General features: G+C 37.2%; 2 protein-coding genes across 4 annotated transcripts in view; one reads left to right on the top strand and one right to left on the bottom strand.

Moving 5' to 3' along the window:
- cers5 (ceramide synthase 5) overlaps positions 1-4,585 on the top strand; it is a 41,206-nt gene extending 36,621 nt beyond the window's left edge. For both annotated transcript variants that reach the window (XM_061940251.2, XM_061940243.2), the window contains exons 9-10: positions 1,374-1,530; positions 4,425-4,585. In XM_061940251.2, the coding sequence (XP_061796235.2) occupies positions 1,374-1,530; positions 4,425-4,559 (292 nt within the window). In that variant the 3' untranslated portion in view covers positions 4,560-4,585. The remainder of the gene's footprint in view (positions 1-1,373; positions 1,531-4,424) is intronic.
- Positions 4,586-4,686: 101 nt separating this feature from the next.
- cox14 (cytochrome c oxidase assembly factor COX14) lies at positions 4,687-12,713 on the bottom strand. Of its 2 annotated transcripts, XM_072912856.1 has the most exons (3): positions 12,602-12,713; positions 12,327-12,479; positions 4,687-5,050 (listed from the first exon to the last, which is right to left on the bottom strand). In XM_072912856.1, the coding sequence occupies exon 3, from the start codon at positions 5,037-5,039 to the stop codon at positions 4,863-4,865; it is 177 nt and encodes a 58-aa protein (XP_072768957.1). In that variant the 5' UTR covers positions 5,040-5,050; positions 12,327-12,479; positions 12,602-12,713; the 3' UTR covers positions 4,687-4,862. The 2 variants fall into 2 exon arrangements, with proteins under 2 accessions (XP_072768957.1, XP_061796260.1); XM_061940276.2 differs by lacking the exon at positions 12,602-12,713 and having other exon boundaries at positions 12,327-12,594.
- Between the last annotated feature and the right edge of the window lie 14,140 nt (positions 12,714-26,853).

The following is a 26,853-nucleotide window of genomic DNA, read 5'->3' as shown; positions in this document are numbered from 1 at the left end:
TATATTTGTATATATGTATGTATATACGTGTGTACATGTGTATACATATATATATATATATATATATATATATTAGTACAGGCCAAAAGTTTGGACACACCTCATTTCAATGCGTTTTCTTTATTTTCATGACTATTTACTTTGTAGATTGTCACTGAAGGCATCAAAACTATGACACCTGTGAAGTGAAAACCCTTTTAGGGTTGAAGCTCATCGAGAGAATGCCACGAATGTGCAAAACAGTAATCAGAGCAAAGGATGGCTATTTTGAAGAAACTATAATTAGAAAACATGTTTTGAGTTATTTAACTTTTTTTTGTTAAGTACATAACTCCACATGTGTTCATTCATAGTTTTGATGTGACAATCTACAATGTAAATAGTCATGAAAATAAAGAAAACACATTGAGTGAGAAGGTGTGTCCAAACTTTTGAATTTGTGAAACTGAAACAATACAAAAAGAATGCCATTGTAAGTTAATAATACCAACACGGACACTGGTAAACGTGTTAGCATTTGCTAACGATGCTAGCTTCATTATATTAGGATAGTGTTCACAAATATGCATGAAAACACTCCTAAATGGGACGGTTTAGTAAGTATGAATTGTTGTAGTTATATTGTAAAATGTACAAACATTGCTGGGAGTGATTAATGAAGAATCCATTTGAGTAAAAACGCTATGTACGGCAAGAAGGCGGAAAAGCTCTAAACAGACGGGAACTGCAGCACCTGCAGTAAGCAAACTCGTCCAAGACATGGCGCCATAGCACAATACGACAATTGTTTTTCTAAAAAAAAAAACTATTTGCATCATGGCCATCAGCAAAGGAACATTTATAAATTAGCCGCACCGTTTTATAAGCTGCAGAGCTCAAAGCATTGGAAAAAAGGAATTTGTAAGTTATATATGACTTGAATTGACTGGTCTGTAAACCTGTTTCCATACCATCGCCTCTGCTGGTTGCAGGCAGGTACTGCACTCCTTTTTGCCTCCCATTATTTCAAGACACGACTAATCCACGATGGATTTCTCATAATCAGACACATTTATAAACCCAATTACTTGTTGATTTAGCGTTGATAGACGCCCAGTGATATACGTGGTGGTGGTCTACAGCCCTGCCTTTTCTAGTCGTTCACTGCACCGCGTGAGAACATCTCCAGTGACAATGTGACTGCAACGTGATCAAGCATATCCTGTGTCCCGCCGTGTGAAATCCAAACCTCTAATTGAGGTCACAAAACCTTGGCGTCATTAGAACCTGTTCTTACACACTCCTGTGTGTGTGTGTGTGTGTGTGTGTGTGTGTGTGTGTGTGTGTGTGTGTGTGTGTGTGTGTGTGTGTGTGTGTGTGTGTGTGTGTTGTAGGGTGCTGAACTCCACCATGTTTGAGAGTTGGGTTATAGTCGGCCCCTTCCCGTCGTGGTGGCTCTTCAACGTTTTACTGCTGGTGCTGCAGGTGCTGCACGTCATCTGGTCTTACCTCATCGCACGCATCGCCATCAAGGCCGTCCTAAGGGGCAAGGTGGGTCACTGCACACAAACACCCCTCCGTAGTTACCAGCTCTTTTTCCCGCCCCCTCAAAAAAAACAACTCAAAAACGACAGGTTGTCTAAAGTAGGAGGGCCCCAAAAGTGGTGGAGTTGGTCATGCAAGTGTAAAAAGAAGTTGAACAGTGTTAGACAGCATTTAACCGCTGATTGTGAACTAAAGTTGAACTAAACCGGTTTCACACCAACACCTGAGTAGAAATGTTTTAGAGTAAATAAAGAGTCATACAGTGTTTAACACAGGACTGCAATCTATTTGTGGTGGTGGTGGCTTTCTAATGTCATTTTCTAATTTGCGTAATAACCTTTGAAACAAGCTATATTTAAAGACATATCTTCATGTTTTTTTAGTTATTAAAAAGTCACACACACTAGGTGTGGTGAAATTACCCTCTGCATTTGACCCATCTCCTTGCTCCACCCCCTGGGAGGTGAGGGGAGCAGTGAGCAGCGGCGGTGGCCGCGCTCGGGAATCATTTTTGGTGATTTAACCCCCAATTCCAACCCTTGATGCTGAGTTGGAATAGTACGGCCTTTTCTCAATACATTATACAAGAGGTCCCCCAAATTATGGCCAATCAGCGTTCACAGTACGACTCAAGGGATGTCACAATTTAAAAAAAAATGTTTTAATACATTTTGTCCAGCAGCTGCTCAGACAAATAAGTACCAATGTTAGTCGACAAACACACTAGGTGTGGTGAAATTACCCTCTGCATTTGACCCATCCCCTTGTTACGCCCCCTGGGAGGTGAGGGGAGCAGTGAGCAGCGGTGGTGGCCGCGCTCGGGAATCATTTTTGGTGATTTAACCCCCAATTCCAACCCTTTACGGGTCCCATTTCTATAGTCTTTGGTATGACTCGGCCGGGGTTTGAACTCACGACCTAACGATCTCAATCATATAGTAGATTATCATATCTGCTGTACACATTTACTTAAAAAAAAGAGAAGTGTTGGGCACTTCTCTTGTTGCCTTATTTGTATTTGACTTTATTAAGTGTTTGGATATATTTACAGTTTGGCACAATATGTGTTTGTCAGCTGTGGTCCATAGGGGCCGTGGCGGTACTTAGTTGTAATACACTTTTCTACCACTTGTGGCAGTAATGACAACATCAAACAAACAGAAGAAGTTTGGAGCTAAAGTCATACAGAGGTTTCTAAAGCGCAAAAATTATGACTAAAGTGGTGAAGCTGTGTTTTTCATTTGCACGTTGACAGTTTATTTAAAAAACATCTATTATTCTTAATTTAGTTCATATTATTTATGAAGTATCGTATTTTTCGGAGTATAAGTCGCTCCGGAGTATAAGTCGCACCGGCCAAAAATGCATAATAAAGAAGGAAAAAAACATATATAAGTCGTATTGGAGTATAAGTCGCATTTTAGGGGGAAATGTATTTGATAAAACCCAACACCAAGAATAGACATTTGAAAGGCAATTTAAAATAAATAAAGAATAGTGAACAACAGGCTGAATAAGTGTACGTTATATGAGGCATAAATAACCAACTGGTATGTTAACGTAACATATTATGGTAAGATTCATTCAAATAACTATAACATATAGAACATGCTATACGTTTATCTGTCACTCCTAATCGCTAAATCCCATGAAATTTTATACGTCTAGTCTCTTACGTGAATGAGATAAATAATATTATTTGATATTTTACGCTAATGTGTTAATCATTTCACACATAAGTCGCTCCTGTCGGCCAAACTATGAAAAAAAACTGAGTTATAGTCCGAAAAATACAGTATATGTATTTATGTATATGTATATGTATATATATATATATATATATGTGTGATGAGGTGGCGACTTGTCCAGGGTGTACCCCGCCTTCCGCCCGATTGTAGCTGAGATAGGCTCCAGCGCCCCCCGCGACCCCAAAGGGAATAAGCGGTAGAAAATGGATGGATGGATGGATATATATAGTTATATTTTTTATTATGCACTACATAATAGTATATGCATTTATTTTTCATCAATTTTTGTCATCCCTTCTTTTGCAGTATATTTATTTTTGTAATCAGTCTGACCTAAGCCTTGATAATAACCTTTGTGATTAACGTATATCATTTGACAAGGTTTACATTAAACTGTAAGTAGGTTAAATATAACTAAAAATAAGACTAAGATTAGTAATTCAGTGTTAATATTTCAGTGGGCCCCTATGTAGTAGAAAAGTTGGGCTGCGAGGTCAAAAAGGTAAAGAACCCCTGTGGTAGTTCATGACAAATACGTCAATAAAACAATAAATGGGAATGTTTTGATTCCAGCATTATACATGATATTTACATGCAGAAATGTTAATTATTACCACATTTATTGGTTGTAATTAAAAAGTACACCTTTGACCCTCAGGGGACAACGGCTGACTTGTTGTGTCCTTTCAGTAAATACATGTTATATTTTTATTCCATTATACCTCATTTTTTAATTAATGTTTAACATTTGTTATTCCAGGACGTAAAAGTCATTTTTTTTAGAGAATTAAAACATTTAAGTTATTTGTTTTGCCTAAGTCTTTCAATCAACTTCAGCCCTAAACAAAATGATATTTTTTTTTATATTAGATCAAATTTTCATCATCGTTTAATTAGCATAAATTTGCATGACCCTTTTAGGGTCCCGGCTTTTATTCTGCTTCTGCGCTTGTTTGTTTATTCCACGTCTTTTCTCTGCAGAAGAAGCCGTTTGGGTGGTCTTCTGCGTCCCATCTTTCACTCCCGTCTTTTTCCTCCCGGTTCTTCCTTCTCTCTCTCGCTTCTTCCTGCAAGTCTTGACAAATGTCTGGTCAGTCAGAGGCGCCCCCTTGTGGTCACCCTGAGTGTGAGCTCTCGGGTCTGTCTCAAAAGGTGTGCAGCGACGTGCGCAGCGACGTGGAGAGCAGCTCCGAGGACGAGTCGCCGCGGGAGGAGAACGGCGCCAATGGCCACTGCGCCGCCAGGAGCCGGCCTCAGAACCACGGCGACTGCTCGCATCACGCGTGACCTTTTTGAGTAAAAAAACGCCCGCCGTCGGTGAAGGGACGATGCAGAGGTCACACGTTAAAAAAACCAAAAACTGATACGTCGGGATGTTGGTGTAGTGACGTCATCGATTGTTAAGAACTTAGCGTGTTTCGTGATTGTTTTATTATTATTATTGTTATTGTTGGATGACTTAGTGGCTACCTGTACAGGTGTCAGGCACATACATATACATAGTTGAAAGCTGCTGTGCCGTTACACACCTTAAATGGTACAAACAACTGCATTGCATCCCAATGTCCTGCAGGAAATAGAGGGGGTCCATCAGTCCTTAATGACTTCCGGGTCCTGGTTTTCGGCGGCCAGCTTGAGCCGCTTCTGCTTCTGCATGAAGCGGTAGCCCCGCATGGCGCACAGGTAGCCGCCGTAGACGGTCAGCAGCATCATGGAGCCCGAAAAGGCCCGGTAGCCGATATCGGCGAGGCGCTTGGCCGTTACCATGGCGACGGCCTCTGAAAGGAAAGAGGAATAGTGAAATACAACTCTGTGACGTATCTAGGGATGTGGCAATATCAATATTTCATATCACACTTTCTGTGAGCAAAATGTTCACTGTTATTATTATTACCCTAATATTGCTGAATAATACACACACTGAAATCTTTTAACGTTTTTTTTAATAAATACTAGGGGTGTAACGGTACACAAAAATGTTGGTTCAGTACGTACCTCGGTTTAGAGGTCACGGTTCGGTTCATTTTCGGTACAGTAAGAAAACAACAAAATATACAATTTTTGGTTCTTTATTTACCAAATGTGTAAACAATGGCTTTATCCTTTTAACATTGGGAACACTATAATAATTCTGCCCACGTTAATCAACATTAAACTGCCTCAAGTTGTTGCTCAAATGAAATAAAATGACAAAACTTTTCTTCTACATATAAAAAGTGCAACATTAAACAGTTTCAAGTCAACTCATCATGCTTAATTTATTACAGCATTTGGGAAGCCTGTAGTTGATTTTTATTATGTAAATGTTATATTTTTATCAACATGTGATAGCAGGGACCCTGCCATTCAAAACTAGGCTGCTGCATTACTAATGATTAAAGGGGAACATTATCACAATTTCAGAAGGGTTAAAACCATTAAAAATCAGTTCCCAGTGGCTTATTTTATTTTTCGAAGTTTTTTCAAAATTTTACCCATCACGCAATATCCCTAAAAAAAGCTTCAAAGTGCCTGATTTTAACCATCGTTATATACACCCGTCCATTTTCCAATGACGTCACACAGTGATGCCAACACAAACAAACATGGCGGATAGAACAGCAAGGTATAACAACATTAGCTCGGATTCAGACTCGGATTTCAGCGGCTTAAGCGATTCAACAGATTGCGCATGTATTGAAACGGATGGTTGTAGTGTGGAGGCAGGTAGCGAAAACGAAATTGAAGAAGAAACTGAAGCTATTGAGCCATATTGGTTTGAACCGTATGCAAGCGAAACCGACGAAAACGACACGACAGCCAGCGACACGGGAGAAAGCGAGGACGAATTCGGCGATCGACTTCTAACCAACGATTGGTATGTGTTTGTTTGGCATTAAAGGAAACTAACAACTATGAACTAGGTTTACAGCATATGAAATACATTTGGCAACAACATGCACTTTGAGAGTGCAGACAGCCCAGTTTTCTTCAATTAATATATTCTGTAGACATACCCTCATCCGCTCTCTTTTCCTGAAAGCTGATCTGTCCAGTCCAGTTGGAAATGCATCTGCTTTGAGTGTCGCAGGATATCCACACATTCTTGCCATCTCTGTCGTAGCATAGCTTTCGTCGGTAAAGTGTGCGGAACAAACGTCCAATTTCTTGCCACTTTCGCATCTTTGGGCCACTGGTGCAACTTGAATCCGTCCCTGTTCGTGTTGTTACACCCTCCAACAACACACCGAGGAGGCATGATGTCTCTAAGGTACGGAAAACAGTCGAAAAAACGGAAAATAACAGAGCTGATTTGACTCGGTGTTTGTAATGTGTTTGAGAAAATGGCGGATTGCTTCCCGATGTGACGTCACAACGTGACGTCATCGCTCCGAGAGCGAATAATAGAAAGGCGTTTAATTCGCCAAAATTCACCCATTTAGAGTTCGGAAATCGGTTAAAAAAATATATGGTCTTTTTCCTGCAACATCAAGGTATATATTGATGCTTACATAGGTCTGGCGATAATGTTCCCCTTTAATGTAACTATAGCTAAAAAAAATAGTACAATAGCAATAGGAGAGACTATGAACACCATGGAGTTCATGTAGGCTTAATGATGCAGTTACATTATTATATCAACTATCAGAGACAGAAACTCTTCATTTAACATAATGTCCTTTTTTGCTGCTTCAACACAGCTCAATCAACACAGAAAAAGGTAAAGTGAAATAACAGACAGACAGGGCTTTGCTGTCCGTAACACACACACCGCAAAATGAGCTAACGTTAGGCTAAAAGCGAATTAGCCTTCACCTCAAGCCAGGATTGCGAGCGAGCTGAGCTGCCGTTTGTTTCTAGAACACCAACGGGCTCATAGTGATGTTACTAGTAGTTGACTATTATAATTTGGGGAGAGTCCGCTGCCTGATGCTTTACGCTAAACACCTTTCTGCTAACTCCACCGCAGAAGCACTGACGACATGCGCTCTGAATACGCACTGCTGATTGGCTGTTACCGCTCTGTATGTAACCAATCAGATGGTTGTGTGGGTGGGACAATGCTGGGTGCTGTGTAGAGGACTGACAGAGAAGAGGCAGAAGAAGCGGAGCAGCTCGTTAAGACTTTAGCTTAGGCGGCTACTTAATATTTTCATGTGGAAACTCGTTCGGTACACCTCCGAAACGAACTCAAACCCCCGTACCGCAACGGTTCAATACAAATACACGTACTGTTACACCCCTAATAAATACATTGACACACAAACACTTAGTTGACAGATTTAATATTGTTTGCTTCATAAGAGCCATATTGTTTGTATTTTCAGTGTTTCAATATGTCTGTCTTCCATTTTAATTTGCAAAAGTTTTTTAATGTTTTAGTCAATTGCGTCACTTCCGGTTTATGTGTCGTCACTTCCTGTTAAAAAGAACACCTGTGTCCGTTTCAACTTGACACTGCTTATGTGCGACACCGCTGGTAAAATGTCCTCATTTGTCTGCTGAAAGTTCAAAAGCTGTGTATTTCAAATAATAAAATATACTTAAAATACAAAGAAAGTTTAGTTAGGAAATACATTTTCAAAAATTATACTAACTTGTGTATTAATGAGAAAAATTACAATAATAAACACGGTTAAATATGTAACTTAACATTAATATTTTCGTAAAGACAGAATTTTTGTTGTTACAAAACCATATTATTTGTATTCTATTATTACAGTTGGGGGGAAAAAGTAAAAATGTAAGAAAAAAATCAGTATGTAATGAGATAAAAATTAAGTGTTCAAACTAATAATAATACACTCAGTCACTTATAATACAAAGCTGACAATCGTTTTTTTGTATTTTTTTTTACTAGAAAAATATCAATGTGGCCCCTGCATACTTTCACTTTTCAGTATGCGGCCCTTGGTGGAAAAGGTTTAGATGTCCCTGAACTACAGAATCTAAAGTAGCGATATTTTGATTTGAGAATCAATATTAGAGCAATTATCAGCAATATTGATATTTCAGTATCAATTCGCGTATCACTACGTGACACTGTGAAGTGAATTATATTTATATAGCGCTTTTTCTCTAGTGACTCAAAGCACTTTACATAGTGAAACCCAATATCTAAGTTACATTTAAACCAGTGTGGGTGGCACTGGGAGCAAAGTGTCTTGCCCAAGGACACAACGGCAGTGACTAGGAATGGCGGAAGCAGGGATCAAACCTGGAACCCTCAAGTTGCTGGCACGGCCACTCTACCAACCGAGCTATACCGCCCCACACTGTGGAGTTTATATCGATAACTTTTTGCAAAGACTGCACAGTTTTTATGTTCAATGTAAATATCCTAGTGGTTAAGACAGTAATGTGTTTATGTAAGTTTAAAATTGAGGTATGTTTTTTTATTAATATGGAAAGACGTCTATGTCTCTTGTTTTCATGTTATCATTTAAGCTAGCTAGCAAGCTAATGCGAGTCAGTCCATCAGTTCATAAAAATGCAGTTATCAATCACGGTATTTTGATAATTTTATTTTTTATACGGTAATATTAACCGTTGAGTTTTACCGCAATTATCATTACCGTTTATTGTTACATCCCCTCGACGCATCATTTTTGTTCAATATTAAAGCTGTATACAATGTTTTGACATTTCCTTAAACTTGCAAAGCTGCGGTATCATGAACAAAATGAGGGAAAAACATTGGAAAAAAATAACAATAAAAATAGTATTAAGTAAAACCCAAAATATATACCCTTGTTTGGGATGAAAACTTTTCAGCACTACTGTTTCAACAGAAACCACCGTGGCAAAATAAAAAACCTGGGCAAAGGAAAAGTGCTAAACGTTTGTCTCATGAAACGGACATCAACAAACTCCATTTTTACATGAACGGAAATCAATAAACGTGAATATTTCTTTGTGCCGGACATGTCCTCTTTTGCGGAGCGGTCAGGGCGGAGTTTCTTAAATGCCTCAAATGTCCGGCATTTTGAGTTAGGGTTGCGTGTATTTTCAATGTACGTTCAGGGTTAAGAAGGGGTTAAAAACAAAACAAATTGTGCGTGCAGCAGCATTGGTGAGGGAGGGGCAGAGACAGAGAGAGAGAGAGAGTTATGATAAACGCGCATGCGTCGCCAGGCTCTGCTTTTTATCCATAGATTTATCACATTTAATTTTTTATTATCTATAGCAGGGGTGTCAAAAGTGTGCCATTTGCGGCCCACAGCTAATGTTTTAAAGGCCCACGGCACATTCTAAAAATACTATTAAAATAAACAAAAACATAACAAAAGTGAAATAAAAAAGCTTAAAGGTTAAATGTCATTTAAAAAAAGTTGCAATGTTGACTAATAAAACAAAGCTGTTTTTTTTTTTTTTCAAACTGTCATTGCTCAAAACATAATATTGAATCAAAATCAATGTTATTATGAATTATTGACCTATCAAAGGTTCCCATTACTTCACATCAAATATTCCACTAAGAAGAATATTTTTGGTGGAAGATTTTGCAAATTTGGTAAATAAATAACCCAAAAATGTATATTTTGTTTTCTTACTGTACCGAAAATGAACCGAACCGTGACCTCTAAACCGAGGTACGTACCGAACCGAAATGTTTGTGTACCGTTACACCCCTAGATAATATATCATGTTGTAGGTGTTTATTACACTTTGCATTCATATTTTGCTGTTTGTTACATTTTTAGATGTCTATGGAGGACCTGGTCTGAGAAGTAAAAGCAAAACGACGATCATATGTTGTTGATATTCAGTGTTTTATTGTTCATAGTTAATATTGTAAATCCCACTTTGTTTATTTTAATGTACATTTTGGGTGTCCCATTCAGTACAAAATAATGTAAAATTCCATTCTGTTTTTTTGAGGTGGTCTGTCATAACTTGTTTAGAATTCTATCGGACATCGTGACGTTTGGTATTAGTGTTTCTGGAAAAAAGGGACCCAAACACACATACTGTACAGCAGATTTGTACAGCTAAATGTGCACAGAGGTGGGTAGTAACGCGCTACATTTACTCCGTTACATCTACTTGAGTAACTTTTAGGATAAATTGTACTTCTATGAGTAGTTTTAATGCAACATACTTTTACTTTTCCTAGAGTATATTTATAGAGAAGAAACGCTACTTTTACTGCACTCCATTTATCTACATTCAGCTCGCTACTGATTTTTATGGATCTGTTAATGCACGCTTTGTTTGTTTTGGTTTGTCAGACAGACCTTCAAAGTAGGATCTATCGCATGCCTGCGTTTCACCAATCAAATGCAGTCACTGGTGACGTTTGACTCCATTTCATCAATCAAACAGAGCCAGGGGGTCACATGATTAACTGCACATGAAGTTTCAGCGGCAAACAACGACAAGCTTAAGCTTACATGAACTCAACGTCAAATTTGAGGAAGCACATGGCGGTAAGTAACGTTAGTAGATATTTTGGCTGTCACCGTAGGCTGATGTTAGCTTCCCTGCTATGAATCACTGTCAAATGTACATCGTGTGGGGACATTTATTAACGCACTGCAGCGTCATAGACACACACACACACACACACACACACACACATGCATAGAAACACCAATCAGAAGTGCACAGTGTGTTCCCAGGTGCAGCCCACACCTATCAGTTTATGGTTTGCGTAAAGGCTAACTTGTTATTTTCCTTTGTAATCTCTGCCTACTGAGCCTATGGTGCTGTTAAGTTATTGTGGCTCAATTTGCCTTCATTTTTTTTATGTTAATGTATTATTATTTAATATATATTATTGTTTTAGTTGCTTAAAAGATATTCCTGGCTCTGAATTTGCTCATTGCTATTTTAATGTTTTTGTGCATTATTTGTTGCCGGCATCATTAAACGAACAGGTTACTCATGAGTTACTCAGTACTTGAGTAGTTTTTTCACAACATACTTTTTACTTTTTGGGTGACTACTCCTTACTTTTACTTGAGTAATACATCTCTAAAGTAACAGTACTCTTACTTGAGTACAATTTCTGGCTATGCTACCCAACTCTGACCCAAACACACATACTGTACAGCAGATTTGGATGTGGATATATAATTTATACACACATACACATTTTTTCTCTTAATGTGGCCCTTGCGTCAAAATATTTGCCCAGTTCTGGTCTAGAACAAAGAAGTAAAAAGTAATACTATGTAGGATAAATGTGATTCTCGATTGAAACTTTTATTAGTAGAATGCACAGCACAGTACATATTCCGTACAATTGACCACTAAATGGTAACACCCAAATAAGTTTTTCAACTTTTTTAAGTCGGGGTCCACGTAAATTGATTCATGATACAAATATATACTATCATCATAATACAGTCATCACACAAGTTAATCATCTGAGTATATACATTGAATTATTTACATTATTTACAATCCGGAAGGTGGTATGTGGAGGGTTACCATGAATTGATTTTTGTGGACCCCAACTTAAACAAGTTGAAAAACTTATTGGGGTGTTACCATTTAGTGGTCAATTGTACGGAATATGTACTGTACTGTGCAATCTACTAATAAAAGTTCCAATCAATCAATGGTTGATATCATCACTTCAGTCATCAACAATTGCATCATCAGAGAAATGGACACTGAAACAATGTAGGTCTGACTTGGTAGGATATGTACAGCGAGCAGAGAACATATTGAGATCAGAAAGCATAAGAACAAGTATATACATTTGATTATATACATTTGATTATTTAGATTTGGTTATTTTCAATCCGGGGAGGTGGGATGTGGAGGAGGGAATAGCTAATTACAAAAAAAAATGATCACATACAACTTTATTGATCACCGAGTGGTAAGGAGTGGAGACGTGATGGGGTGAATAAATCAACCACTTATTATTATTTGGTATATTAATCATGTAGAAATATTCAAGCGGTTATGATTAGAAATGAAAGAAAAGTTGAAATGAAAGCTACATTACAATTCCTCCTCCTGATACACTTACCAACGTATTGTCAATTGTCGCATTATTTGAGCGCACGTGTTAACATTACAGTGCAAACAGTGATTATTAAGTCAATAAAAATCACTTACGTGTTTTATTTGGGGAAAAGAGTCCGCGTTGAGTTGTTGTGTCTTCAATGTCAGCACCGAACCGAGCGCAGTTAGCTTCAAGCTTTCATAAGGTACGGAAGCCGATAAGGCGGCGGTCGTCTTTAACGCTTCCCCTCCAGCAGCGCCACACTACTAAAGAGGAGGAAAAAAACGCTTTATAGCGATCACAAATAGTTTGACATTCAACCCCTTGAATGAAAACACTAAGTTGATTTCATGTATTGTTTTAGTGTTTAGTTAAGACGCCAACATACGCTTTAGTGAGGTATGGAAGACGATGAGGTCATCCTCTTCTTCTACGCTTCCTGTTACCGATATTGAACAGCGTCATCTAACGCCTAGGAGTGGGATCTTTGGCTAACTCCGTTGAAACACTCGGTGAATTGAAGTCATGACAATGTGATTATATTATATTGATGGTTAGAGCGATGTTTGAAATATTGATGAATTATAATAAAGAGAAATTGTTCAACACAGTAGCTCAGTTACAATGATGGAAAGTGTAAGGATGGAAAGGACAATGCAGGTATAAATACACTAATATAGCGATTAAAAGAAATCTAACATATATACGAATATATACATAATATATGTACAGAATAATATATATACAGATATATTATATTATGTCTATAACATATATACAATCATTGGCGTTGCTAGGCCTATTTTAGGGGGGCTCAAGCCCCCCTAAAATATTCTGAAGCCCCCTAAATAATTTGGTTTTAAAAAAAAAAAAAAATTTTTTTTTTACACATACATGCCGACATATTCATTATAAAGTGGCCCGAATATGAGTTTAAATAAATAATCATATAACCTGTCATTATTCACTCAGTTTCCCCTCACTAAGTGAGGGGAAACTAAGTGGAAAACTAACTCAGTGGCCTAGTGGTTAGAGTGTCCGCCCTGAGATCGGTAGGTTGTGAGTTCAAATCCCGGCCGAGTCATACCAAAGACTATAAAAATGGGACCCATTACCTCCCTGCTTGGCACTCAGCATCAAGGGTTGGAATTGGGGGTTAAATCACCAAAATGATTCCCGGGCGCGGCCACCGCTGCTGCCCACTGCTCCCCTCATCTCCCAGGGGGTGATCAAGGGTGATGGGTCAAATGCAGAGAATAATCTCGCCACACCTAGTGTGTGTGTGTGACAATCATTGGTACTTTAACTTTAACTTTTAACTTTTCATAGCGTAAGGTAGAGAGCCCCTTTAGTGCGTCAGTATCCAATCCATTCCACTTGTTCATATAGAAAATGCCGACATCACTCAAAATCCAGTCCGCATTTTCTCTGCGACCTTGCTTGCGGTCCTTGGACTTGTTCATATAGAAAATGCCCACATCACTCAAAATCCAGTCCGCATTTTCTCTGCGACCTTGCTTGCGGTCCTGCAGGTGTACGAAGCACATTAGCACACAGCACTGCAGAACAAGAACGTAAATTAATGCAAAATTGACATAAGAAACTTTTTCAAGAAAGTAAGTATTCATCACTGCTTGTATTAAAATGTATTAGCTCCACTTTACACCAGGTCTGTGATTGACAAAAAGTTACATTCCCACTCTAAAGCAATGCTGCTACTTAGTTAGCTAGTTAGCCTGAAATGCATCATGAAGGTCCTGGTTATTTATAAAGTTAAATGTGCACTCTTTTTTACCATTTGCTATCTTTGGGGTTACTTCCTTCTGGAGCATCAGCTGTGTTTCTCACTTTACACATGGAGGAGAACAGGAGCTGAGCTCATTCACGTATGACTATCATCAGTAGATAATAATAATAATCACTCCACAACCGCTATTGACCTGTAGGACTCAGGGCAGAGGAGCACAGAAAGTGAGAGGAGAGAGGCCTCTACTGGAAAGGTGAGTAGGAGAATAATGATACATATAAATAAATATTAAAACTTTTTTTTTTAAATGGCTTATCGAAAAGCCATTTGTTTTATTTATTTCTGGGTGGATCATGTTGACTATTGGTCCTCCTAATTGTCAATCATTCTGGTGATGACACATACGGACATATATATATATATATATATATATATATATATATATATATATATATATACACTACCGTTCAAAAGTTTGGGGTCACCCAAACAATTTTGTGTTTTCCATGAAAAGTCACACTTATTCACCACCATACGTTGTGAAATGAATAGAAAATAGAGTCAAGACATTGACAAGGTTAGAAATAATGATTTGTATTTGAAATAAGATTTTTTTTACATCAAACTTTGCTTTCGTCAAAGAATCCTCCATTTGCAGCAATTACAGCATTGCAGACCTTTGGCATTCTAGCTGTTAATTTGTTGAGGTAATCTGGAGAAATTGCACCCCACGCTTCTAGAAGCAGCTCCCACAAGTTGGATTGGTTGGATGGGCACTTCTTGTGTACCATACGGTCAAGCTGCTCCCACAACAGCTCAATGGGGTTCAGATCTGGTGACTGCGCTGGCCACTCCATTACCGATAGAATCCCAGCTGCCTGCTTCTTCTCTAAATAGTGCTTGCACAATTTGGAGGTGTGTTTTGGGTCATTGTCCTGTTGTAGGATGAAATTGGCTCCAATCAAGCACTGTCCACTGGGTATGGCATGGCGTTGCAAAATGGAGTGATAGCCTTCCTCATTCAGAATCCCTTTTACCCTGTACAAATCTCCCACCTTACCAGCACCAAAGCAACCCCAGACTATCACATACCTCCACCATGCTTAACAGATGGCGTCAGGCATTCTTCCAGCATCTTTTCAGTTGTTCTGCGTCTCACAAACCTTCTTGTTTGTGATCCAAACACCTCAAACTTGGATTCATCCGTCCACAACACTTTTTTCCAGTCTTCCTCTGTCCAATGTCTGTGTTCTTTTGCCCATCTTAATCTTTTTCTGTTATTGGCCAGTCTCAGATATGGCTTTTTCTTTGCCACTCTGCCATGAAGCCCAGAATCCCGCAGCCGCCTCTTCACTGTAGATGTTGACACTGGTGTTTTGCGGGTGCTATTTAATGAAGATGCCAGTTGGGGACCTGTGAGGCGTCTGTTTCTCAAACTAGAGACTCTAATGTACTTATCTTCTTGCTCAGTTGTGCAACGCGGCCTCCCACTTCTTTTTCTTCTCTGATTAGAGCCTGTTTGTGCTGTCCTCTGAAGGGAGTAGTACACACCGTTGTAGGAAATCTTCAATTTCTTAGCAATTTCTCGCATGGAATAGCCTTAATTTCTAAGAACAAGAATAGACTGTCGAGTTTCAGATGAAAGTTCTCTTTTTCTGGCCATTTTGAGCGTTTAATTGACTCCACAAATGTGATGCTCCAGAAACTCAATCTGCTCAAAGGAAGGTCAGTTTTGTAGCTTCTGCAACGAGCTAAACTGTTTTCAGATGTGTGAACATGATTGCACAATGGTTTTTTAATCATCAATTAGCCTTCTGAGCCAATGAGCAAACACATTGTACCATTAGAACACTGGACTGATAGTTGCTGGAAATGGGCCTCTATACACCTATGTAGATATTGCACCAAAAACCAGACATTTGCAGCTAGAATAGTCATTTACCACACTAGCAATGTATAGAGTGTATTTCTTTAAAGTTAAGACTAGTTTAAAGTTATCTTCATTGAAAAGTACAGTGCTTTTCCTTCAAAAGTAAGGACATTTCAATGTGACCCCAAACTTTTGAACGGTAGTGTATATTATTTATTTTTGTAATATATTGTATTTGTAATCTACTTTACATTTGATTCCAAATCTCAAAGTGCTACAGAATTACAACCATTGACGTTGTTAGGCCTATTTTGGCATTGTAATAAATAAATAAAATAAAAATGGCTTATCGATAAGCCATTTGTTTTATTTGATATATATATATATATATATATATATATATATATATATATATATATATATATATATATATATATATATATATATATATAAACCCAGACACCATCATTGTAGTCATTTTTCTCCTGCGTGGACTTCCGTCTTCCTTTACAATGAGTGAAGCTGCACGAAACCTTGTGTCTGCAATTGTAAATCATTTAGTTTTTAAGTTTTGTGTTTCTTGTAGAATCCATATAAAGTAATATACATTAGCCTATTGTTAAAATAATGAAAAAAACATCATTAAATATCCATCCATTTGCTACCGCTTATTCCCTTTGGGGTCGCGGGGGGCGCTGGAGCCTATCTCAGCTACAATCGGGCGGAAGGCGGGGTACACCCTGGACAAGTCACCACCTCATCGCAGGGCCAACACAGATAGACAGACAACATTCATTAAATATATTTGTTTTATTGTATTGTTACATTAATAGCTGTTGTATTATTATAGGATGGCTTGTTAAACATTTCATAGGATTTTCAGAGGGAAGAAAAACCAAGACATTTAATATAAAATGTAAAACGAATAAATACATAAAAAGAAAACAATGATTAAAAGCCATCGCCCTGGGGAGCATTTATTTTCGTCCCGTGCATTTTTTTTTACCGTCTTTCACCTGATTTTAACACTCTTTCAACAACAAATACTTTGTTACACATGATTTTAACATTCTTTCAACATTAAACACTATTTTACACCTGCTTTTAACACTTTTTCTACTCTTTTTTTACACCTGATTTCAACATTCTTTCAACATAAAACACTTTTTTACACCTGATTTCAACACGCTTTCACCAACAAAAAAATGTTTACGCCTGATTTTAACACTCTTTAAAAAAAAAACTTTTTTACACCTGATTTCAACACTCTTTCAACATCAAACACTTTTTTACACCTGATTTTAACACTCAACATAAAACACTTTTTTACACCTGATTTCAGCACGCTTTCACTAACAAAAAATGTTTTACACCTGATTTCGACACTCTTTCAACAACAAACACTTTTTTACTAGGGCTGTCAAGCGATTACAATATTCAATCACGATTAATCACATTGTTCTTAGTTAACTCAAAATTAATCGCAGTATTCGCAGAAATATCACATTTTTCCTCATTAATAAATGTACCCCAGACAGACAATTTTTAAGTGTTTAATACCATGAACAGACAATTAATTTTCTTTAATGAAATGTTTTTTTTAACATGCTTTTTGAAACAGCTCAACACAAAAAGTATATAAACACGCTTTTAAAGAGAATAAAAAACCGACCTGGTGTATTGTTAGAGTTTGTATTTTGTAGGAATACAGAATTGGTATTCCTGCTTTAGGAGCACTTGCATTTAGAGGAGAGGAGCTACACTTCCATGTTTAAATAGCAGTTCCACGCATTAATAACATAAAATGTGGATTGTTCCGATCATGCTTTCATTGTCAAAGATGTAAGTTGATATTTTTTTCTACCTAATAAATGTTTCTGATATTCTGTACTTTACATGTTGTACAAGTTAATGGCAATGACGTTAATCTCAGGCCCTGGAAGTTACATTTAATTGTTTGCATTATTTGTTTCAGCATTGAAATTTGAAGATGGTCCCTCAGCTCTTTGACAGCTTTGGCTCTTTTTCAGATCAGCAGACGGACTCTAAGTCTTTCTTATTTACAGTATATATAAACATTTCTCATTTCTATTCAAACTTCCATATATATTTAATTTCCTTAACGGCTTACCATAATATATATATATATATATATATATATATATATATATATATATATATATATATATATATATATATATATATATTATGGTAAGCCGTTAATATACCATAATATATATATATATATATATATATATATATTATGGTAAGCCGTTAAGGAAATTAAATATATATGGAAGTTTGAATAGAAATGAGAAATGTTTATATATACTGTAAATAAGAAAGACTTAGAGTCCGTCTGCTGATCTGAAAAAGAGCCAAAGCTGTCAAAGAGCTGAGGGACCATCTTCAAATTTCAATGCTGAAACAAATAATGCAAACAATTAAATGTAACTTTCAGGGCCTGAGATTAACATCATTGTAGCTGAGATAGGCTCCAGCGCCCCCCGCGACCCCAAAGGGAATAAGCGGTAGAAAATGGATGGATGGATATATATATATATATATATATATATATATATATATATATATATACATATATATACATATATATATATATATATATATATATAATATATAAGCCAAATTATCCCGATCCAGATATTACTTTAATTCAAGTAATTAAGTAATATTTCCAGGGCTTGAATTTACAACCATTTTAGTCACATATGTGCCCAAAATGTAATCTGTGCAACTTCAAAATATTTGGGAACAAACAATTATTGTATTGTGAGCGAAAGTCGTGGCATTAGCCTCTTTGTTGTGAATGAATAACATAGAGGCTAATGCCATGACTTTCATTGTGTTTCAGTGTATCTTGAAGGATCATACAAGTCATTGTTTCTTGTTGATGCTGTAAACAAAATGTCACTGTGCAAACCCATGTTTGTTGTTGTACTGAACACAGATTGAAAATAAACCGACTGAAATAATAATAATAACAATGAATAATTTCTAAGTCTTTGTTAGCCGTTTGTGAAGTTTTGTGCTTGTGTGCTACGTTCGCTCGCATCCTGTGCATCTCCTGGGGGCTAAGCCCCCCCTGTCCTTAAAAGCTAGTGATGTCCCTGTATGTTGGTAGCATTTTGTTCCACCTTAAGTCTCCAATTATCTTTTTATATGAGCCGGAAAGAATGATATACCAGTGCCAGGATGGCCCGGTGGTTAAGACTCTTGCTTAGGATTAAACAGTCCTGGGTTCAATACCAGACGGTTTGACAGTATTTTATTCCACTATTTTATAGTGTAGTTTACCCAGCAACAAGTCCCTGATTACCTTTCTATATGAGCCAGAAAAACATGTTCACAAGACCCAGGATGGCCCAGTGGTTAAGATTCTTGACATGCAATAAACAGTCCTGAGTTCAATACCTCTCTGGTTGACAGTATTTTGGTCCACCTCTTGTGTATTTTACCTAGCAAAGAGTCCCTGGTTAGATTTCTCTACAAGCCGGATACAGTAATTCAAAAGAACCAGGATAGCACAGTGGGTAAGACTGTTGACTTGGAATGAATGGTGCGGGGTTCAATCCCAGGTAAGTTGCTAGCATTTTGTTCCACCTTAGGTCTCTGATTAGCTTTTTATATGAGCCGGAAAGAAAGGCTTACCAGTGCCAGGATGGCCCAGTGGTAAAGACTCTTGATTAGTTTTAAACAGTCCTGGGTTCAATACCAGACGGTTTGACAGCATCTTATTCCACTATTTTATAGTGTAGTTTACCCAGCAACGAGTCCCTGATTACCTTTCTATATGAGCCAGAAAAATATCTTACAAGACCCAGGATGGCCCAGTGGTTAAGATTCTAGACATGCAATAAACAGTCCTGAGTTGGATACCTGTCTGGTTGACAGTATTTTGGTCCACCTCTTGTGTATTTTACCCAGCAAAGAGTCCCTGATTAGATTTCTATACAACCCGGATACAGGATTTCAAAAGATCTAGGATACCACAGTGGGTAAGACTGTTGAATTGGAATTAAGGGTGCTGGGTTCAATCCCAGGTAAGTTACTAGTATTTTGTTCCACCTTAAGTCTTTGATTAGCTTTTTATATGAGCCGGAAAAAGGGGTTTACCCGTGCCAGGATGGCCCAGTGGTTAAGACTCTTGATTAGGATTAAACAGTCCTGGGTTCAATATCAGTCGGGTTGACAGTATTTTATTCCACTGGTTTATAGTGTAGTTTACCCAGCAACGAGTCTCTGATTACCTTTCTTAATGAGCCAGAAAAACATCCTCACAAGACCCAGGATGGCCCAGTGGTTAAGGTCCTTGACATGCAATAAACAGTCCTGAGTTCAATACCTGTCTGGTTGACAGTATTTTGGTCCACCTCTTGTGTATTTTACCCAGCAAAGAGTCCCTGATTAGCTTTCTATACAAGCCGGATAGAGCTTTTTTACAAGGCCCAGAATAGCACAGTGAGTAAGACTGTTGACTTGGAATGAATGTTGCTGAGTTCAATCCCAGTTAAGTTGCTAGTATTTTGTTCCACCTTAGGTCTCTGATTAGCTTTGTATATGAGCCGGAAAGAAAGGCTTACCAGTGCCAGGATGGCCCAGTGGTTGAGAGTCTTGAGTAGGATTAAACAGTCCTGGTTCAATACCAGTCGAGTTTACAGTATTTTATTCCACTGGTTTATAGTGAAGTTTACCCAGCAACGAGTCTCTGATTAGCTTTCTATACAAGCCAGATACAAGAGTTCTCAAGACCTGGGATAGCACAGTGGGTAAGGCTGTTGTCTTGGAATAAAGGGTGCTGGGTTCAAATCCAGTAAATTGACTTGTATCTTCTGAAGCTTTGATTGGAAGTGTTGGGTGATATATTTCAACTCCATGTGTAATGAAAACATAATAATTAACTTATTTAATTATTTTTTTAACTGTTCCAATTAACTTTTTTTTTAATCGTACCCAGGAGAGCTCATTGGTCAACACTCTCTATTATTAAGTTTTACTCCTAGTCCCCCCACCTCAGGAATTACACTCACGCTCACTCGCACATACTCATGCGCACACACACAGGTAACCCCTGAGGTGTATTCATTGACTATTTGACTATTACTATTATCTTCAGCATTGACTTCATTTTTTAACTTTATTTTGTTCAAGCAACGAGCACATAACATTACTCAATTTATGTCGTTTTGACGACATTCAGCCAAATTAATGATTACTTGTCTGGGGTTCGAACCAAGTACCCCTGTATTGGGAGCCCACAGTGTTGACCATTGAGCTATTCTGGGTCCCATCATAACCCGATTTTCGCTCATATACAAATGCAATCAGTGGACTATGATAGAAATGAAACAAAAACATACATTTTCCTAGTCATGGATTAGAATCTCATACGACTGACTGAGAGGTAGCAGTCTTAATCACCATGCTATGCAGAGTCTTGGTATAGTTTCATTTTTGTTCATATACAAATGCAATCAGTGAACTATTCTAGAGGTAAAACAAAACAACTAAACTTTCAAAGTAAGAGATTTGAAGCCACCACTACTAACTGAGATGCAGCAGTCTTAACCACAAAGTTATCATAGGTCTTGCGGAGTTGGGATTCTGGGGAGCCCAAAGTGTTGACTATTAAACTATCCAGAATCTTGTTGATTCATGTTTTTTGTTTATTTACAAATGCAATCAGTGATATATGATAGAGGTAAAACAAATTCCTCAACTTTAAAAGTCAAGGATTTGAACTCAGTACTACGGACTCAGAGGCAGCAGTCTTAACCACTGTTCTATCCTGGGTTTTCTTCACTAATGTAATGGTGAACTAGTAAACTAGTAACCTACGATTGAGGTGATACAAAACCATAGAACCAACTATTTTTTGCCGTGAGAAGAGGTGACATCCCTGCAGCAAACATCTGCTGAGTGCATCATTCTCGACGTGGGTGGTGCTTCACTCCAGTGTTCAGGTTTGCAGTTAAGTTGCAGTGATAACATAACATTTATAGTAGATTGTTACTGTGACTGATTTAGTAAGTAAGATGACATAAATGTTCCCGCTCTAAATACACCATCATTGTAGTCATTTTTCTCCTGCGTGGACTTCCGTCTTCCTTTACAATGAGTGAAGCTGCACGAAACCTTGTGTCTGCAATTGTAAATAATGTAGTTTTTATTAAGTTTTGTGTTTCTTGTAGAATCTATATAAAGTAATATACATTAGCCTATTGTTAAAATAATGGAAAAAGCATCATTAAATATATTTGTTGTATTGTATTATTACATTAATAGCTGTTGTATTATTATAGGATGGCTTGTTAAACATCTCATAGGATTTTCAGAGGGAGGAAAAACCAAGACATTTAATATAAAATGTAAAATTAATAAATACATAAAAAGAAAAATAATAAAAATGGTTAAAAGCCATCGTCCCGGGGAGCATTTCATTTCGTCCCGTGCATTGTTTTTTACCGACGACGGTACTACGGGACTACATTAATCTCAAGCCCTGGAAGTTACATTTTATTGTTTGCATTATTTGTTTCAGCATTGAAATTTGAAGATGGTCCCTCAGCTCTTTGACAGTTTTGGCTCTTTTTCAGATCAGCAGACGGACACTAAGTCTTTCTTATTTACAGTATATATAAACGTTTCTCATTTCTATTCAAACTTCCATATATATTTAATTTCCTTAACGGCTTACCATAATATATATATACGTATATATATATATATATATATATATATATATATATATATATATATATATATATATATATATATATATATATATATATATATATATAAGCCGAATCATCCCGATCCAGATATTACTTTAATTCAAGTAATTAAGTAATATTTCAGGGCTTGAATTTACAACCATTTTAGTCACATATGTGCCCAAAATGTAATCTGTGCAACTTCAAAATATTTGGGAACAAACAATTATTGTATTGTGAGCGAAAGTGGTGGCATTAGCCTCTATGTTGTGAAGTAATAACATAGAGGCTAATGCCATGACTTTCATTGTGTTTCAGTGTATCTTGAAGGATCATGCAAGTAATTGTTTCTTGTTGATGCTGTAAACAAAATGTCACTGTGCAAACCCATGTTTGTTGTTGTACTGAACACAGATTGAAAATAAACCGACTGAAATAATAATAATAACAATGAATAATTTCTAAGTCTTTGTTAGCCGTTTGTGAAGTTTTGTGCTCGTGCGCTACGTTCGCTGGCATCCTGTGCATCTCCTGGGGGCTAAGGCCCCCCTGTCCTTAAAAGCTAGTGACGCCCCTGTATACAATGTATACCAATGACCATGTACAATATTACAGTATATCCAGTATATGTGACAGCAGCAGCATAAAATAGAGAGTAGATCCAGCAGAAAATAGACGTTAAAAACAAAGAGAAGTAGCTAACATGTCAGGTGTCCGGTAATGGGCAGATATCATCTATTGCTGTATGGCGAGTGATTATACATACATAAATACATATACACACACACTCATTTTATATATATACACACACATATATATACATATATATATATATATATATATATATATATATATATATATATATATACAGTGGAGCAAAAAAGTATTTAGTCAGCCACCAATTGTGAAAGTTCTCCCACTTGAAATGATGACAGAGGTCTGTAATTTTCATCATAGGTACACTTCAACTGTGAGAAACAGAATGTGAAAAAAAAATCCAGGAATTCACATTAAAGAATTTATTTGTAAATTATGGTGGAAAATAAGTATTTGGTCAATAACAAAAATTCAACTCAATGCTTTGTAATATAACCTTTGTTGGCAATAACAGAGGTCAAACGATTACTATAGGTCTTTACCAGGTTTGCACACACAGTAGCTGGTATTTTGGCCCTTTCCTCCATGCAGATCTTCTCGAGAGCAGTGATGTTTTGGGGCTGTCGCCGAGCAACACGGACTTTCAACTCCCTCCACAGATTTTCTATGGGGTTAAGGTCTGGAGACTGGCTAGGCCACTCCAGGACTTTCAAATGCTTCTTACCGAGCCACTCCTTTGTTGCCCGGACGGTGTGTTTGGGATCATTGTCATGCTGGAAGACCCAGCCACATTTCATCTTCAAAGCTCTCACTGATGGAAGGAGGTTTTGGCTGAAAATCTCACGATACACGGCCCCATTCATTCTTTCCTTAACACGGATCAGTCGGCCTGTCCCCTTAGCAGAAAAACAGCCCCAAAGCATGATGTTTCCACCCCCATGCTTCACAGTAGGTATGGTGTTCTTGGGATGCAACTCAGTATTCCTCTTCCTCCAAACACGACGAGTTGAGTTTATACCAAAAAGTTCTATTTTGGTTTCATCTGACCACATGACATTCTCCCAATCCTCTGCTGTATCATCCATGTGCTCTCTGGCAAACTTCAGACGGGCCTGGACATGCACTGGCTTAAGCAGGGGGACACGTCTGGCACTGCAGGATTTGATTCCCTGTCGGCGTAGTGTGTTACTGATGGTAACCTTTGTTACTTTGGTCCCAGCTCTCTGCAGGTCATTGACCAGGTCCCCTCGTGTGGTTCAGGGATTTTTGCTCACCGTTCTCATGATCATTTTGACCCCACGGGATGAGATCTTGCGTGGAGCCCCAGATCGAGGGAGATTATCAGTGGTTTTGTATGTCTTCCATTTTCTGATAATTGCTCCCACAGTTGATTTTTTTCACACTAAGCTGCTTGCCTATTGTAGATTCACTCTTCACAGTCTGGTGCAGGTCTACAATTATTTTCCTGGTGTCCTTCGACAGCTCTTTGGTCTTGGCCATAGTGGAGTTTGAAGTCTGACTGTTTGAGGCTGTGGACAGGTGTCTTTTATACAGATAACAAGTTCAAACAGGTTTATTAATTAATACAGGTAACAAGTGGAGGACAGGAGAGCTTCTTAAAGAAGAAGTTACAGGTCTCTGAGAGCCAGAGATCTTCCTTGTTTGAAGTGACCAAATACTTATTTTCCACCATGATTTACAAATAAATTATTTAAAATTCCTACAATGTGAATTCCTGGATTTTTTTTTCACATTCTGTCTCTCACAGTTGAAGTGTACCTATGATGAAAATTACAGACCTCTGTCATCATTTTAAGTGGGAGAACTTGCACAATTGGTGGCTGACTAAATCCTTTTTTGCCCCACTGTATATATATATATATATACATATACATACATATATATATACATACATACATATATATATATATACATACATACATATATATATATACATACATATATATACATATAAATATACACATACATACATACACATATACCCATATATACACACACATATATATATGCAGTATATACATATATATATACACATATATATACACATATATATATACACATATACATACATACATACAAATATATATATATATATATATATATATACACACACACACATATATATATATATACACACACACACACACATATTTATATATATATATATATACACACACACACATATATATATATATATACACACACACACACATACATATATATATATATATGTATACACACACATACATATATATATATATGTATACACACACACACACACACACACACACACACACACACACACACACACACACACACACACACACACACACACACACACACACACACACACACACACACATTTACCCGTCCCGCCAAGAAGCCACACACAGGCTGGATTGGATGATGTGGTTCTTTCCTGGTAGCTGCAATGAGTGATCAGAACGCACATACACACAATATGTGGTAAGCGCCTCCACTGGTTTCGATGTCATTAGCAGAGTAAAGGAAGTCTGCTCAAGTACATAACATTTTCATATTTTTACAATTACATGAAATGCAATTACAGATGTAACTTAGTACAATGGTTTTTAACAGTATACTTTTTAACGTGTGTGATCATATAGTGGTTTTAACTTGCTTTTATCTTTACCGGTATTAAAATGAATTCAATACAACATATTCTTTGCTTGGTTTTTAACCAACATCATCCTTTTTTTATATATATTTATGAAATAGAAAATAGAAAAATACAAAATACAATACAAGACATGACACAAATAATTAAATGGACTTTTAGCACCCTCTCGTGGTGACTAGCGAATATGACAGACCAACGTTGTTCCCCATGTTAAAATGGCGAACAATACACATTTAAATATGAACGTTTTGACACATAAAACGCACACAGTGCAACAATTATTACCTGCAGAACGCACATACACACAATATGTGGTTGGCACCTCCGCTGGTTTTGATGTCTACAGGGGGAAAATAATATGCAAAATAGTAATACATCTGACAACCAATTCAAAACGAAAATCCCACAACATAGCATTTCAACTGCTGTTAAATAACTGTGTATTTTACAATAAATCTCACGTTAGCTTTAGTGTCATTTATAATATTTTGCAGCGCAATATCAGAACGTTGCTTACCATTAGCAGAGTACAGGAAGTCTGCTAATAGCTTCCGGTTTGCGGTCATATTTACGACTTTTAGGTACCAGCAGGGGGCGCAATTGAACCTTTCATTGCATAACAACACAATATACATATTTTAGCAGGAATTTCACTCAAATAATCAAAGTATTTCTTATACACGTTACATATATACAGTACATATACCTAAATCACTTTAAATGTTTTTAACGAGTACATCAATTCAAGGGCTTTCGTACTCTTAATCATTTTCCAAGATTTGATTGATAATTGTAACCCAGTAAGCCAATTAGAAAATGAAGGCCTTTCATAAATCGACATTTATGTATACACAAGTTTGCCTGGAGCATAATAATGTTGACAAACATTTCTATGTTACAGTCGTTTATTAAAAAAAAAAAAAAAAGAAAGAAAAAAGCTACCGTTCTAGGTTAGGGGAACGTGTAAAATCGAAGTTTTGTACCCAGCCGGAAACATTTTAGTGTTGCACAAAACAAAACAACACCACTAAAA

The sequence above is a fragment of the Nerophis lumbriciformis genome, linkage group LG03 (assembly GCF_033978685.3).
Source record: "Nerophis lumbriciformis linkage group LG03, RoL_Nlum_v2.1, whole genome shotgun sequence".
Classification (NCBI taxonomy): domain Eukaryota; kingdom Metazoa; phylum Chordata; class Actinopteri; order Syngnathiformes; family Syngnathidae; genus Nerophis; species Nerophis lumbriciformis.
Note: the sequence above shows the minus strand (reverse complement) of the source record. Positions and strands in the feature narration are given on the sequence as shown.